We start from the raw sequence: 16,701 nt of genomic DNA on the forward strand, positions 1-16,701 counted from the left end.
TGAATAATGCAAGTGCTTCCTGCTGTATGAGCCACTATTCATACTCCATCAGAGCAAGACCAGAATATTCCTTTTTTGGAATTGGAGGCAAAAGGAACCTTCCCTTTATTAAGATCTTTAATCCCCGCCATCTTTGTCTCTTTGTAACCCTACAATCCTCACTTCCCAACATATTCTCATTCCCCAAAGCTTGGTTCAACTCAGGCATTCACATTTCATAAATGGTTTCCTTGAGGTTTTGGTCAGTTCACTCTTGAATAATCATAGACATCAAAAAACTACAGGCTGCTCAAGGGAAACCTAGCTGACCCTATGCCCCCAAGGTTAATAACCCAAAAGCTAAGAGATGAAAGGGACCTAAGAGTTCATCTAGTTTAGCTTGGTTTGAGAGCTGTCACCCTCACGAATGATATGGGAGTCAGGCCAGGCACGGCACAGTGCAGCAGATAAGCCGTCACACAGGTCCACAGACTAGTTGTTGCCCCGTAATCATGGCACAGCTGTGCCTGTGGGATGGCTCAGTATGAAACTCTACCCCGAACCCAGATTTTAAATTCAGGTGACCTGGAATGCTGAAGATATTTTTGCACCCACATTAAGTAATTGCATTTGGGTTTCAGGGTCAGTGACTAGGGGAATGAAGCCTTAGAAAGACCCAATTTGAGACTTCTCTGGATTGGTTGACAACCATAGCCAACTTTCAAGTGTTTTCCCACTTGAGAGGAGAGACTCTAATAGACATGCTTACTTCATGTGGTGCCATCCTTTTATCTTTTGCTGAGATCTGAGCCCATCACATGTAACAGAGAAAGAATAATTTGACTAAAATCTGAAGGCACATTCTTACTCTTTCTCAAACCAGTCCTCTGCTGGAATCCTTTCTGGGGAATACCACCAAATGTCAGTGTTCTTAACTTCATTACATGAACTTCCAACCACATTACATACTACATAATTTTTACTCAAAACATCACAACTAGAAGGTTCACAAAAATTAAAATGCAAACAAGTAAAACAAAAGTCATAGAAGTAATCACCCGAAGTGGTTTCTGAGGTTTTCTTATAATTCTCACATGCTGATCATTCTTTTTAGTTGTCTGCTAGACAGCAAAGAAAAGATGTACAAAAGAGGACTTTTTAAGTAAGGAAATATGTTTAAGGGGAAGTTGTCTCCCTCATCAGTTTTAGTGGTGGAACATGGAATTCTCGGGAGAAAAAAAGCCAATTGCCACAGTTTACAAAAGAACAAACTAAGACCCAGGACAGTAGAGAAAAAGAGCTCAAATATATTGTTAATGGGAAAGCCAGAACTAGAATCAAGGTCCATTATTAATGCCAGGACCTGTGGTCTTTCCTCCATATCACAATATGCTTACAGATTTTAGGATTTAGCAACAACTTGCACATGGTGAGCTCTCAAATGTTCACTGAATATTTTTGTTGGAAAAAAAGCAAGTATCTATCTACAAGGGAGACATTAAGCTGATATTGCTAAGTCAGACCCATGATATGTTATTTTTGTTGCTGTTCTCAATGTCATAAAAGAGGTCTCTAGAAAATCCATGAACCAATTCACAGTTTATCTTCTAGCCACACTTCCAATTATCTATCCAGACATTAAAACACAGATTTTTAAAACAAATACAAAACGATTTTGCTTTTGCATTGAGAAAAACATGATACTCCCCTAAGTATCAAGAATGGATTATAGCTTTACCATTTACTACAAGTATTTTGATAATCAACTAGGGAAACTATAAAAATAAAAACAAGTTATTCAATACTGTTGGTCCAATCTATTTTTAAAAAAGAATGAAATTACCAGTTTGAGGTGGGAGAAGTTTGGAATCTTCAGATGTTTTACTTGTAGGCACAATCCATGGCTTTTCACTTGAAGCTACAGCAAAAAGAAATGGAATTCATTGAAGGTTTTTGTTTTGTTTTGTTTTGTTTTCTGCTTTGTTTTGTTTTTTGGAGAAGAGAAAGGGACAGAAATAGGTTGCTGGTATGGTTAAGTGACTACCAGAAGCTTGCAATAAAAAAGCACACGCTAATCCAATCCAAAGTCATTTTATATCAAGAAATCAATATGCATCTATCCAGAGAGCATTTGATTAGTGATCAGAAAGAGACCAGATTTTGGGGGTGCCTGGGTGGTGAAGTCGGTTAAGTGCCCAACTCTTGGTTTCAGCTCAGGCCTGATTTCTTTTAAAAAAAGAGAAACCAGAGTTCAGTGTCATACTTTCAACATATTTCAGGATAAACCCCGAACCTGTATAAAATCAACATACTTATGATTATTACATAAGTATAAAAATCAAATAGCTTTTTTCTGTTTGTTTTTAAATCAACCCCTTGTTTGGCTGAGTTAACGGAATTCATCAGTTCATTGAGGTTTGCTAAGATAGGATCCAGTAAGCGTTTCCTACAGAATTAAGCCATCACCACCCCTATCTTAACGCCAGCTTTAAGGTGTTACTATTACCCAGAGTGCCCTCAGGCTTCTCAAAGGGAAAGGGTGTGTTTGCCTGAGGAAATTCTGGAAGCCTTTTTGGAGCTGCAATGAAACACATAACAAATGTTATAACCTGAGGTACGAGTAACAGAAAAGATTTTTCAAAATCTCAAGCTTGCAAAAACAAAAAACAAACACAAAAAGGCAAATTGCTTATGTCAAGTAAGGTATTGTTAGTAGTATTTCTTACTCTTGTCGTTTTGATGCTGGATACTATAATAAACTTCTTTTTCTATTTTTTATAATCAAGCTACTAAATTTGAAGAATTTGGATTGTTCTTTTCACCCTTATACTTTCCTAATTTCTTTAGTCATGTGTATGTGTGCCCTTACATATATTTCCTTTGAACTCAAATCAAGCACCAAACACATCTGAACTAAAAAGTGTCCATCTAATGGAAAATAGACTTTCAGTAATTACACAGCATTATATTTAAGCTCCCACTCCAACAATTTTTGATATTGCACTCAAATTCTAATAAACAGTCTGCCAAAATAACATAAACATATCTTCTCCATCTGGAGAAACAACTGAGTAACAAGATATTTAGGAAAAGTATAGAAAATAGTTTATTCAGTGACACAATGATTTTGAATAAAAAGAATCAAATATAATATCAAAATACAATCACCAAAAAGAAAAACCCCCAAAAGATTTGTCATAAAGACTCTTTAGGATTCTAAATTATAAAATATTTAATAACAGTTAAGGGCTTAGTGTTGGGGAGCTTATTGTTCTATAAACCATGTGTCCCTTCTTTCCTATGAGGAGATAAATTTGAATGAATTAGCCTAAGGATTTCTTTTAGCATGCATAAAATTTCCAAGGTAATAACACGCTGTAATGTTTAATAATTTTTACCTAGAGTGCTCAGTGGCAATTCAAACCTAGGTATTAGAATAGTTTGCAGGGTTTCCGGGGTCCTTTCGTTGAGAACTAAAATAAAGAAGAATTCGGTCAGCAACTCCCCGAGGCAGGATTTGACACTATGGCTCACACTTAATCATGGGAAGCATGCTCATAACACAGTGTGCACAGGGCAGCTGATGCCTTCATGGAAATAGCTGGCTCCCCCGGGGAAAGCTTCACATAGCTGTTAAAATGGGAAGGTATAGTTTCAAAGTGCATGATGTGGCATGGAGGATCAACATCACGAGTACAAAACAACACGCATACTGCTTTTTTTTTTCAGCAGAAGACAACAAAGCAAGACTCTTTTGGGCCAAGAAGCAGTTAACTTGCACGACATGAAATTCTTATTAAAAAGCAGGACACTTTGGGGGATTCTCCTCAAGTTTAGTGCACATAAGACTAGGGAAGCCTACTGCAATAAACAGAAAGCACAAACACAGTCCAGATTTCCAGGTTTCCCCCACCCCTCCAAGATTTGTGGCTTAAAAGGCTGGCATTCTGAGTTTTTTCTATACATCCCAAGAGATTGGTAAAAGCTGTGTGTAGTCAGCATCTAGCATCCCGAGCTGCCTAGAATATCAGTCACCAGGATCAAGGCCTGTTGTTAACTCTGTAATGGAATTGGTCCAAGAAATAGGAAAGTTAACGACTGCTAGTAAAGGGGGGAAATAAAAGGTAGGGGGGAACTAAGGCATTGGGGTTACTTTTTGTTTCTGTGAGCATTGGGAGTTATTTAAGAAAAAAAAATTCTTAGAATTACCCAGTGTTTTTTCTGAAAATTCTAATGCGCTAGACACAGTGGGTTTCGTGGTCCTTGGCACTGACTCAGCAGTCACTGGAAGGTAAAAAAAGACAACTTTACCAATTCAGGTAAAAATAATGAAGCAACCAAAGATCATAAGGTGTTTCTGTTGCCCTTTAGAATTAGGAACTGACACTTAAATGGACCAATTCTTTTCAAGTTAACTCAGGACTCCCTGGGTTGCCACAGATGCCTGAGCCGACACTTCTTCCAACCCTTCCTCAATGAGCTTGGTCCACTTTCCATGTGTTCCAAAAAGCGCAGTGAGCTGACCTTGGTGAAAGCACTTATTAATCATAATTTTTTCCTTGCCTGCCTTTTTCTTTCTTATTATTTCCAGGGCTCAGCACAATGTCTGAGGTATAGTAAGCAAGCATATGACAAATATTAAATGAACTAATAAATGGGCAAATAAAACAGTGACCCAAGGCAAAAAGGTTTATTTAGAATGATTACATAAAAGATTTCTCTCTTCCAAACTGCAGTCAACATACAAAGCTTGGAACTGGATTGTAATTATGGTAAGGACTCAAATGCTCAGCCGTGAGACACAAACACAACACTGAATAATAAGGCATGGTGTTTGCCTAAGTGTTTCTGTATAGGAAAATTCTGAAGAAGCTTTGGCAGAGAACGAAGAGATCTGTAGACTCTCCCGTCAGATGCTGTGCCAAGAGAGGAAAGTATAAATGGGAAAAATGGGTAGGATCTTTGGGGCAGAAAATAACTTGGAGTCTACTGGATCGTGCCTATGCTTTTCTTGTATTGACAAATTATACTGAAATTAGAAAAATTACCTAGGAATTTTATTTGAATAGAGTATTCCAGTATCTTAGATAGTTTGTTCCTTTGTCCCAACACCCATGAAGGTGGGGGATGGAAGGTCCATCTCCCACGTAGATAGGAGCCTATATGTCTTACTCTGTCAGAAATATTCCTACTTGGATAGGTTTCTTGAAATCAAGTTATTTTATTTTCCTGCCAATCTTTAGCTCTTCTGGACCGGCTATGAATCCAAGAGTTTAGTGCAAGGTAAATATCACTGATATTTCAATCTGTGGAAATTTTGTGGATTACAAAATTCACTTTAGATTGGAGATATTTTGCTAAATGCAGATTTGGGGAAGTTCTTGCCAGATGTTTGTTTTACTGGGTTCCGGATGAGGTGGTACTGCTCTGGCAAAAACTCTGTGGTTCATAGAGTAATATGTTCCTGGTGGGCAGGACTTAGGCAGTTCATTTAGACAAGAAGTCCTGAATGTTTGCTAGTAAAGGCTAATAAACTATGGGGAAAATGTATCCCGCATTTATTCTTTAAAGGATTTTCAACAAACTATTATATATTTCTTTGTACTAGGATTATTAATCTTCCATAGAACAATTAATTCTAATTGTTCTAAATGATTCTAGGGAACTTTCATAGTTATCAAGCTGTGGATTTGGGAGGGAATATGGCATTTTGCTAAAATGACCACTTGTGAAAGAAATGAAAAGTGAGCTCATATCTTCATATAAAAGGAAAGCACATAAACCATAGTATTATATTTTAGTATAAAAATATCTCAGAATGTTGAGGTGACAACTTTCACTTAGCGTGAAAAATACAGCTTCCATATTACACATCAGGTCATATGATTCCATAGTTCCTTCTGCATTAGCTGTTTTTCCGAATGTTAAATTAGTGATCTACAATCTCTTATTGTTTGTGTTTATGATGAAAATTAATCTCCTAGTGGCCCTTCACTGAAAACAAGTACAAACTCATCAATCATTTACCATTTCAAAAAATATTTATTCTCTCGAAGTTAACGACATATGGATCTCATTACCTGTTACGGGCTGTGCTAGGATTTTTTCTACCTCTGGTGTTTTAGATTCAGCAGGTAATGCCAACGTTTCATTCTTAGCTAAAAAGTCAGAGAACAAACAATTCACCTCACTTCTTCATAACACAGTGCCCAAATATAATTCATTCAAACATCATCAAGTAACAGATTATTTCAAGAAATCTACATTGCTCTTAATTCTTCCCACCAGGCAGTCAACAAATTTATTGTGCATTTCCACCAGGGATTCTTCAGAATTCCATCCCATGAACCCTAGGTAATTCTTTAAGATTTAAATTGGCATTGGAATGAAGAAAAAAGTCACAACTCAATACTTGGATAACTCTCAAATCATTCTCACTCATAAATACGAGTTTCTGGAAAGCACAGGTTGTATTGCAAATATTCCCTAGAATTTTGTATTCAAGTACTCCTAATTAAAAATAACAACAATGCATAGAGATTTTCCATTATTATACACAGTAAAAAAAACAAAACCAATAGGTTAGGACAGTGAACCTTTAGAAAAACAAATAACTCACATAGGAAACTAAGATATTTAAAAATATTTGTGGCCAAAAACTAGCAACAGCTATTCATTTGAGCCACACATTAACACTGATCTTTTCTTTTGGTCTCTATGTGAATTCGGCATAGTGAATGAAATCGATTTTTTTCCATATCTTTTAACCTCTTCAGAAAACTACTTAGGAAACTTTCTTCTAAAATTTAGGTATTCTTTTCAAAGAAAGTACATTCCTATACCAGAAATCCCCAATGATTAAGATATTTCCCATTTCAAAAATGCACTCAGGATGAACTTGATTCAGCTATTTAGCTACTTGTAATATTTTGAAAGTCTAGGGGCATGAAAGAATTCATTCATCTTTAAGATACCCTGATCATGTCAACTTGAAATGATTATAATCAGATGGGATTTTTTTAGAGTCCTAGAACTATACGGGACTTCTTGGGTTTCTCAACTAGGGACATTTTGGGCTGGATAATTTTTTTTTGTTAGGTCGGAGGTCGGGGGGGTCTTTCCTGTGTACTACAGAACATTTAGCAGGATTTCTGGTCTTTATCCACAGGATTCCATTAGCACTTCCACAACTGTGACAACCAGAAATGTCTCCAGATACTGCCGCATATCCCCCGGGGGATAAAGCTGCCCTCTGCTGAGATTAGATCAATATCTAATCAATTCTGTCAAAGTTCTTAAAGGATGAACATCTTTTAACTTCCTTCTGTAGTTCACATCACTGTTGTAAAGACCATTTTCTTATCAGTTAACATGGGCTACAAAATATTTATTTACTTCTGAAGGACGTAAAGACAACTATAAAGTCGTCCCTTTCACAATGATAATAGAAGCAAATCAGTTTTCAGTCTGCATTATGGAAGTCTACAATAGATTCTTCCATAGAGCTAATTATTTTCGAGAGTGTTTTAAGATGCTAGACACGGGTGTCAGAAGTGCTACCGTGCTTGCCATATCTAACGGTCAAGTGCGTGTTTTGGATTCATGTGTACATGATGTTGCACAGCATTTTTACACAACAGAAATGTTAAATACCATTGTTCAAATTAATTAAGCAGGGCATAAAGAGAAGGGACTCTCTGAAATAACTACACAGCAGTCCAGTAGAAATTTATGGTAACTTCCATTCTTAAAATTTCTAAATTTAATCAACATTTTTCTGTTGCAGTCACAGCTTTTGTTTAGAACCACTGTGATTGTTAGCATAGGAAAAAACATTTAGATTACAGATTTTTATGAACTCTGGTCTTATTTTCAAGTGTACCATGGGAAGCTTTTTTTTTTTTTTTTTTAAAGTGTGAGATTATAAAGTTTTTCTTTAGTGCTCTTTTCTTTTTCAGAGTCCTCTTCTCCCTCAAGACACTGTTGCTAATCCTCTTCATCCTGTGTAATAGCCTACATTCTCAGTGGTTTCTTTGGCTGACTAGGACTATTTATTTATTTTAACATACAGATCCTATACTTTCAAACAATGCTCTGAATTACTCTGAATTACTCTGCTTTAGCTCCTTATATTAAAAACATGCCCTCAGCTGGCAATCACATTAACCTAAAATTAGGCTGTTAATGGGGGAGGCGGGGAAGGTAAACCACCTTCCCAAGAGACATTTGTATTCTTTACACATCACTAATTCCTTACAAAGGCATACTGTATTTCTAAATATGGCATTTCAGATGTCAGAAAAAATAGTAGACAGGGAAGATAATTTGCATCAAGAGCACCTTTATGTCTCTTACCAACCCACGAGCACTCACCTACACTATCTATGGACAACTGCAGTCTTGGCAAGAGCAGAGTAAAATGCCACCAGAATATGACCTAAAACCCAGGAAATTCCCTTTCCTTTTGGATTCTTCTGTACCTTTTTTCAACACAGTTGTTTCCTTTCATTTTTGGCAGGCTAAGTCTTGGCTTTGGCCAACCCTCTGTATGCCCCAGGGAGGGGTGTGTGTAATACTAGCTTTCTTGTTTATTTCTCTCATTATTCACACCATGTGTTCTTAGAACAAAAGCTATTAATTTCTTGATGTCCCATGATGGGCCCCACTGGAATGAGGATATTATTTTTAGGATTCGCCCCCTCAAAAAAATAGTACTTTTCTGAATTGCAGTGTTAAATAATTTCAGGAAAGTTTATTTCTCCCTTGCTAGTATAAAGAACTATTAAAGCAGTATCTCTTTCCATTCAAAACAGTAAACTTAAAATGTGATTTTTAAATACAGTCTGCCATGGTGGTATATTTGATGGATTTGCTGGGCATTTTCAAAGATACTAGCTATCAAGCTCTTCAATGCATAAGAAATTTGTCATGTGTTGAATTTAAGATGGTGTTTCCACAGAAAAACAAGTCAAAAAAGATACTTACTGTTTGCATACAATTTTTCTTTATTGAAATCACACTCAATCCTGAAAGCTTTTAGTGAATCATATCAGAAAGATAAAAGCAAAAAACAAAACAAATGCACTGTTTTATTCTCTAAAGAAAACAAAGATTGAATGGGTATTAAGATAGTGTGGAGAACTTTGCAAAAACCAAAAAGTTTAGGAAATATCACTCAAGACTAAAGAACAAAACATGCTTCAGTTCAAAACTGACAGTAGTGGTCTGGGGAAAACTGCTCATTTTCAACCTCCTTCACAAATTCTGTATTTTGTAGTTTTGCTGGATGGATTAGGGATCACATCAGTAAGAGAATGGCCAGTTCCTTTTATTTCCCTCCTTCCAAATAAGGTTTTCCCAAGGGCAGGGTGAGGCACATAGGCTCTGGGCAGAGAAGGGGTGAGCACAAGAAAAGGGAGCACTGGATTCCAAACATAGGTTCGGTGAGGAAAGTTAATTTGGAAGGTTCCTGGATCTTAGCACAGCATTTAGATGTTGCAGGGTTTAGTCACAGTTTTATAGCTAAAAAAGAGGTGATCGAGTCTGATGTACAAATTAAAGAAATGATGTCTACAGTCACTTGTCTACATTCTCGGAGGTAACTCACTCTGGGAATAAGAGGTATGAATATTTCATAATAAAAATGGAAGGATGCACAAAATCACAAAGACTGGCAAATATTTGCACATCTTAATAAAATGATGTGTAAGTTCTGAGAATTTTTCTACAATTGGTGGGACTGTTAAGTCTATCCATTAAGTGCTCTTCTACTTGCTTAAGGTTTTGTTCCTCCTTCTTCCGGTAAATTCTCAAATTAACAGTTAAAGAGAACTTAAGAGTTCACATTTTGAAACTGTTCCAATCTGATTGCCAAGGAGCTAGTCACAAGTGTACTCCTTAATCCCTATCACCCATGTAACCCATCCCCTCCCCCCCATCTGATAACCATCAAACAAGCAAACAGGTCAGGAGAAATTAAGTCTGATGTCCCGGTGTGGGCAGGTCCTGTGCCTGTGTAACTCACCAGCACAGTACCAGCGACTTGCAGTCATGCCAGAGAGTAACACTTGGTAATTACGTGTTGACTGAATGTTGCCACACAGGGGCCCAGGGGTCCATTTCTGCACCCACACAAGGTGGACATTCATTTATATACGTGTGAAAGTTCTTTGCTATTGCCTAATGCGGAGAAAACATTCTGCATTTTTTAGTTTTGTTCAATTTCTACCACATCATGCCATCTCCTTCCATATTTATCAATAGCTCAAGACTATCTCCAGAGACTGTGGAGGGGTGGTTCTCAAAGTATGGTGCCCAGGCAAGTGGCTTCAGTATCTCCTGGGTGCTAGTTAAAAAGGCAAATTCTCAGGTCCCTCACCTCATCTATTGAATCAGGAGCTCTGCGGGTGGGTCAAACAGTCTGGGCTCACAAGCCCACCAGGCCTCTCGTGCTCCATCAAGCTGGAGATGCTGTGCTAGACAGAGGGTCCTGACTAATTTGATACTCAAATGCGGCAACTAATTTACCCCAGTGAGCACTGCAATTTTTCCCTGGGCTCCTTTTAAAGGGTTTTGTTGGGATTGTCTCCCCATAAATTGTTATGTTTTTAAAACACTGAAATTATATCAAGTTCTTTCTACAAGTAGGAGGCAGTATCAATCTCAAGTAAATAATAATTCTAACACACCTGACCTCTACATCAGCTCTCATTGAAAACATCTCATGGCCCCTCGACAGTATAACAATTTTCTAACAATCACTCTATTTGAAAATTTTACCTAAATAAATGTATGTATCTTGGATAATTTGATAAATGTTCACTTTTTAAAATAAATATATTTTATATAATATATAATAACTATTTACCTATAGAATGTAATTTATATAAATACTTCCAACTCTCCAATCTCTCTGCCCCTCACTGTTTTCCAATTTTTTTTTATCATGGCAAAATATACATAACATAAAATGTATGATCTTAATTAACCTTTTTAAGTATACATTTCAGTAATATTAAATACATTCATAATGTTGTGCAACCATTGCCACCATCCATCTCCAAAACTCTCATCTTATAAAAGTGAAATTATATCATTAAACCCTAACTCCCCATTTCCCTCCTCCCTCCAGTCCCTAGCAACCACCATTATACTTTCTGTGTATAAATTTGACTGCTTCAGGTACCTCACGTAAGTGGAATCATACAGTATTTGCCTTTTTGTGACTGGCTTATTTCACTTAGCTAATGTCCTCAAGGTTCATCCATCTTGTAGCATGTTTCAGAATTTCCTTCCTTCTCAAGCCTGAATAATATCCTATTGCACATATAGCCACATTTTGCTTACCCCTTCATTTCACTTTTACTTTTTAATTTTTTTTTAAGTTTTTACTTAAATTCTGGTTAACATACAGTATCATATTAGTTTCAGGTGCACAATATAGTGATTCAACACTCCACACATCACCCGGTGCTAGTCACCCGGTGCTAGTCACAACAGGTGTACTCCTTAATCCCTATCACCCATGTAACCCATCCCCCCCCCATCTCTGGTAACCATCAGTTTGTTCTCTATAGTTAAGAGTCTGTTTCTTGGTTTACCTCTCTTTCTCTCTCTCTTTTTCCCCCTTTGCTCATGTGTGCTGTTTCTTAAATTCCACATATGAGTGAAATCATATTATCTTTCTTAGTTCACTTAGCTCCATCCACGTTGTTGCAAATGGCAAGATTTCATTCTTTTTTATAGCCAAGGAATATTTCATTGTGTATGGCTATCACATCTTTATCCATTCATCAGTTGATGGACACTTGGGCTGTTTCCATAATTTGGTTATTGTAGATAATGCTGCTATCAACACTGGGGTGCCTACCCATTCATTTGTTGATGGACACATGAGTTGCTTCCATGCTTTAGCTATTGTGAATAATGCTAGTGTGAACATAGATGTCCAAATATCTCTTTGATAACTTTTTTCCAGTTCTTTTGGTTATATACACAGAAGTGGAATTGCTGGATCATGTCATAGTTCTATGCTTGAGTTTCTGAGGAATGGTCATACTGTTTGCCCCAGCAGGTGTACCATTTTCATTCCCATCAACAATGCACATGCCTGTCCCTTACTTTTTACGTTGAGATGCCCAAACAGCTGATTTGCTAGATTCCTTGGGTATCCTAGGATTATCAGTGCTAGTACTCAGTCACCACAAAGTTCAAATATGGAACATTGCTGCTTACCTAACTGTGTCTTGATTGCATCCGAAATCTCAAGCATTATGGATGTAGGAAGTTTCACAGTGGTTTCATTAAGGCCTGGAATAATAAGATGGACTGCAAAGAAATAGAATAGGGTAAGAGAAAGAAAATGCATCATGACATAAAGTTCAGAGCATCAGGTAATAGAAACTATGAAATTCTGCACTTATTTGGCTTCATCAATTTTAACTCAAACCTAAAGTTTTGGCAAAAAAATATGATCATACTTTAAACAGATTTTTTTTTTTAATGTTCAGAACTGAACTACAAAATCCTCTGGCTTTTAATCCATAGAACCAAAATAGTAAAATGGCTGTTTAACATATACATTGAACAAAATACCACTATTATTAATAATTTTTAAAAGAGCAGTTCGATACAACAAGGACTCCCTCCTAACTGCACCAATGCTATGGGGCAAGTAGGATGGGTGCCATTGTTCCTACTAGGCGTGGGCTAGAGTTGTTTCTCTAACATACACTCCTAGAGGTAATACCTCTTGGCTCCTAGCCTAGCATGGACACAAGCCAGAATGCTCAGTACTGAAAGGAAATGAACCAACATCAATTTAATAGACCTGCTAACAGTGTAAAATTCCATGAGGGCCCTATTATCAAAAAATAGCCTGACGTGCTTACTGTAAGTATAGATACTAAGATCCACTCACCTAATATTGTTCCTCCAAAGGGAGTCTTATCCGGGGATTTAGTTGAAGCCCTGTGAGTAACATTCTGAATCACTGTTGAAATACAAAAGGGAACAGTGTGTTGGAAGAGAATAGGAAGCAGCAAATAGCTGTAATGTGAAGACATCTGCACTAGGGAAGCCCTAATATAACTTTTTAATTAATATAAAAAGTAACTCTTTGGGCTGGTACACAGCCAAGGAAAGGACTGGGAAGCACAGCTCACCTTCACAGTTACACCTTTAAGTAATGAAAGGTTATTACTCTATCATAAAGTGTTCCATTCAAATGAGCTGAAAATTTCCTTCCTAATCTCCATTCCCTGCAGCCTTCCCAAGTTAAAGAAATAGCGCGAAGTGAGGCAATTACTACAGTAAATTTTAAAAAGTGAAAATGTATATTCTCAAAGCAAAGAATCTGGATTATTCCAATACTGACACTGTTTTGAGAATACACTTGAGGCACTATGTTTTCTTAAAATGAATAATTACTTTAAGTGTCTAATCTCTTCTACCAAGAACTTTCTCAAAATAATGGAGTCATTTTAATAATTTAAAAAACAAAGTCAAAACAAAAACAACTGGATACTGAAATAAGACATTATAATTCTTGAAAACTGTATGTCTTTACCTAAAAGGAACACTAAATCATAGTTTTTATTTCACTAATCCAAAAATCCTATTAATGATTTTCTTCATGTATGCCAACTTAATCCTGAACAAAGCCACACATATTCATATGACTTTTTAAAATTTAATACTTATTGTAGTTGCTTTGTACCAAAAGTTTTACTTTGGTAAAACACAACCAGGGTGACTTGCCAAGACTTGGCCTATTGGTACATGAGCCAAAATAATCTATTAACTTCTAATATGCTAGACCATACTGATTTCTTCACACTTTTGCTTTAAAACAATCAGAAAAATTGAGAAAAAAAGCGCTGTTTAATTATCTAAGTGAAAAGTGTATGAAAAATAATTCTAAACTGTTAACTGTACTGGAATTAAAATAAAAAAAAATAGTTCTAAACATACATCCAGAGCAGACTTGTACAAATTACCTTGTTTGATGATGGTTATTGGGATTAGCTTCCTTGGGACATATGCTGGCTGAAAAGAGAAGAGAGTCAGCTTTTTAGTTAGTTTTAACTTAAAAAAAAGAAAAAGAAAAAGAAAAGCAAAGAACTGGAAGTAGCCCTGTGTTATTACAGTTGCTGGAAAGACCTTTAGTGCATATATCTACCTCTATTTTATTGGACTCATTTGGTTTTCCCCATAAATGTCCAAAGGCTTGAAAGAAGCAGTTTCTGCAGAACTCCCATTATTTTAGTTAACCTTGAAACTGCAATGAAAGGAACTAAATCATGTGGATTGACTACTAGTTGATTTATCACTTCATTTGAGATGTGACCCAACCAAATTCTGTCTTTACATTTCCTCTCAAGAAGATGCTAAGCTACATATTATCTTTTAAAACTGATCAGCATCCATGGTTTGAGTATACCCAGCTGCAGCTACAGATAACCTGATCAGATAACAGATCTGCGGCCACAGATAACCCGACGACCATGAACTCCTGAGACCAAGCATCTCCTTGGCCAAGAAGGCAGAGCTGGGACTCAGATCCAGACATTTCTACCTCCAAATCCTATACTCTAAACCATTCTGCACATATTTATGCACAAAGGACCTCAAACCAGAAAGGCATCCTAGGGCACTATGCATTCTCCCTTCTCCCAAATTGCCTCAGACATCCCACAGGAAGTTTTGATGTCATGGAGTGGCTTGAACTAGGGACAGGTTTAGTGTTAACTTTAAAGTGGAGTCATGACTGGACAGAACTGTGAGCCAAGGACTCAAGGGAGAGCCAAGGGAGAGACATAGGAACAAAATAAGGGAAGCAAATACATAAGGAAGGATTAGACTGCGTTAAAGAGGGGAGCATGACATTGATTTGTTGATGCTTGATTTAACCTGTATCCATGATAAAGGGACCTCATGCACCAGATCTGTTAATAATCCAGGATGTGCTGGGTGAGATACTTACCACATGGGTGTTTATAGTTGTGAGCAACAGAGACTTGTTAACATGCTCCCATTTTAGTGAATAATGTGCCCATAATAAAGAAGGGCCACAATACCAAGCTTACTGTTGGCTGTTTGTCTTCTTGTATTAAGGTCCTTATGTTTAAAAAACCACAAAAAATAGAAGTTTACTATTATCAGGTTTTTAAAACTATTTATAGCTATGGACTCAGTGCTATAGACTGAATTCGTATGTCCCCCCAAAATTTATATGTTAAAACTTAACTTCCAAGTGTGATGGTATTTATAGGTTGGGCTTTTGAGAAATGATTAAGTCCTGAGGGGTCCACCCTCTGAAGGAGATTAGTGCTCTTATAAAAGAGGCCCCAGAGAGATCCCTCCACCTTTCCACCCCGTGAGGACACAGCAAGAAGATGGCTGTCTGTGAACCAGGAAGCAGGCTCTCACCCGGACACCAAATCTGCCAGCACCTTGATCTTGGGCTCCCCAGGCTCCAGAACTGTGACAAATAAATGTTTGTTGTCTAAGCCACCCAGTCTATGGTATTTTGTTCTAGCGGCCCTAATGGACTAACACACCCAGTAATTTCCTCCATAACAATCTAGCCCAATCTAATCGAATCCTAAACTAAGGAATTAATCAAAGCTAAACACCCTTATATATAAATTATTACCACTATGCAAAACAACTACATCATCCAAAAGCAGAGCTTTTATTAAATAAACTGTTTCAAATTTTTGACATCTATTTAACAAAGTGGAAAATATGCATAATATAAATACAAAGATTACAATTATATGCACACTATAACCTAATTTTATAACAAGTATGTATACACAAATTATCAGAAAGAAATAGATCATAGGTTTTTTTTAACAGTGATTATTTCTTATAAACGGATTAATTTTTTAGACTTTTCTCTATTTCCCGATTCCTTACAAGCATGAATCACATTTTAATTAGGAAAAGCTTTTTTGATCAAGTCTGTTCAGTTACTACACATGCTTGTGTACTGCATAGCTTATATGCTATTGGTAAATAGGAGAATACATAAGTATAATTTATACCCAATTTTTCCCAGGCAAAGGGGGAGGGAATAGTAGAAATAGTATAACCTTCAGTGGGAGAGAAAAAAAAATTCTCAGCTTTGATGTCACCCTGGCAGCAGGATCTCTTTCAGCTTTATCATAAGAAAATTCAATAGGAGCCCTTGTACACAGGATGCTTTCCCAGAAAGGCTCTGCCTCAGGTGTCTACCTTCCTCCTACCTGTCCCACTCTAGCCAAAGAGTCGCCAGCACATGGCCTTTATCATTTGAGAATTTTAAATACCAGCTGTGCCAACCTCCAGCCACATGGGAGCCACATTATCTTTCCAGGTACTAGTAACCATTTTTGTTAGAGCTGTTGCTACAGTTCCAAAGACTTTTGAATGGCTTGTTCTCTATCCCTAGGAGTCCTGCCATTTAGTGCACATTTTGCAGAATGGGAAGTTTTTCAGACACATCACAATTTAGCAGAAACACCTGCATGTTGCTGTGTTGATTGCTTTGGAATTTCATTATTTTAATTTTTAGTTCCTTTACTGTGATGATTTGTTTTAAACAATTTTTGACAAGGACAAATGGATAATAGTCCACTCTTCACATGAACGGCACGAAGTTTCTCTTTGAACTCTAACTTGAGTATCTAACAATGTTCTATTAAGATGATGACAAGACTATATGTACAGTATGTGCTG

The 16,701-nt window shown here is 36.9% G+C and overlaps 1 protein-coding gene across 1 annotated transcript in view; it reads right to left on the reverse strand.

The window, feature by feature from the left end:
• ABI3BP (ABI family member 3 binding protein) overlaps positions 1–16,701 on the reverse strand; it is a 240,959-nt gene that overhangs the window by 117,894 nt on the left and 106,364 nt on the right. Inside the window, 8 exon segments of the mRNA XM_078063925.1 lie at positions 1,823–1,897; positions 2,486–2,557; positions 3,378–3,452; positions 4,189–4,263; positions 6,060–6,137; positions 12,214–12,306; positions 12,899–12,970; positions 13,977–14,025. Coding sequence (XP_077920051.1) covers positions 1,823–1,897; positions 2,486–2,557; positions 3,378–3,452; positions 4,189–4,263; positions 6,060–6,137; positions 12,214–12,306; positions 12,899–12,970; positions 13,977–14,025 — 589 coding nt within the window.

Source organism: Halichoerus grypus, chromosome 1, assembly GCF_964656455.1.
Source record: "Halichoerus grypus chromosome 1, mHalGry1.hap1.1, whole genome shotgun sequence".
Taxonomy (NCBI): Eukaryota; Metazoa; Chordata; class Mammalia; order Carnivora; family Phocidae; genus Halichoerus; species Halichoerus grypus.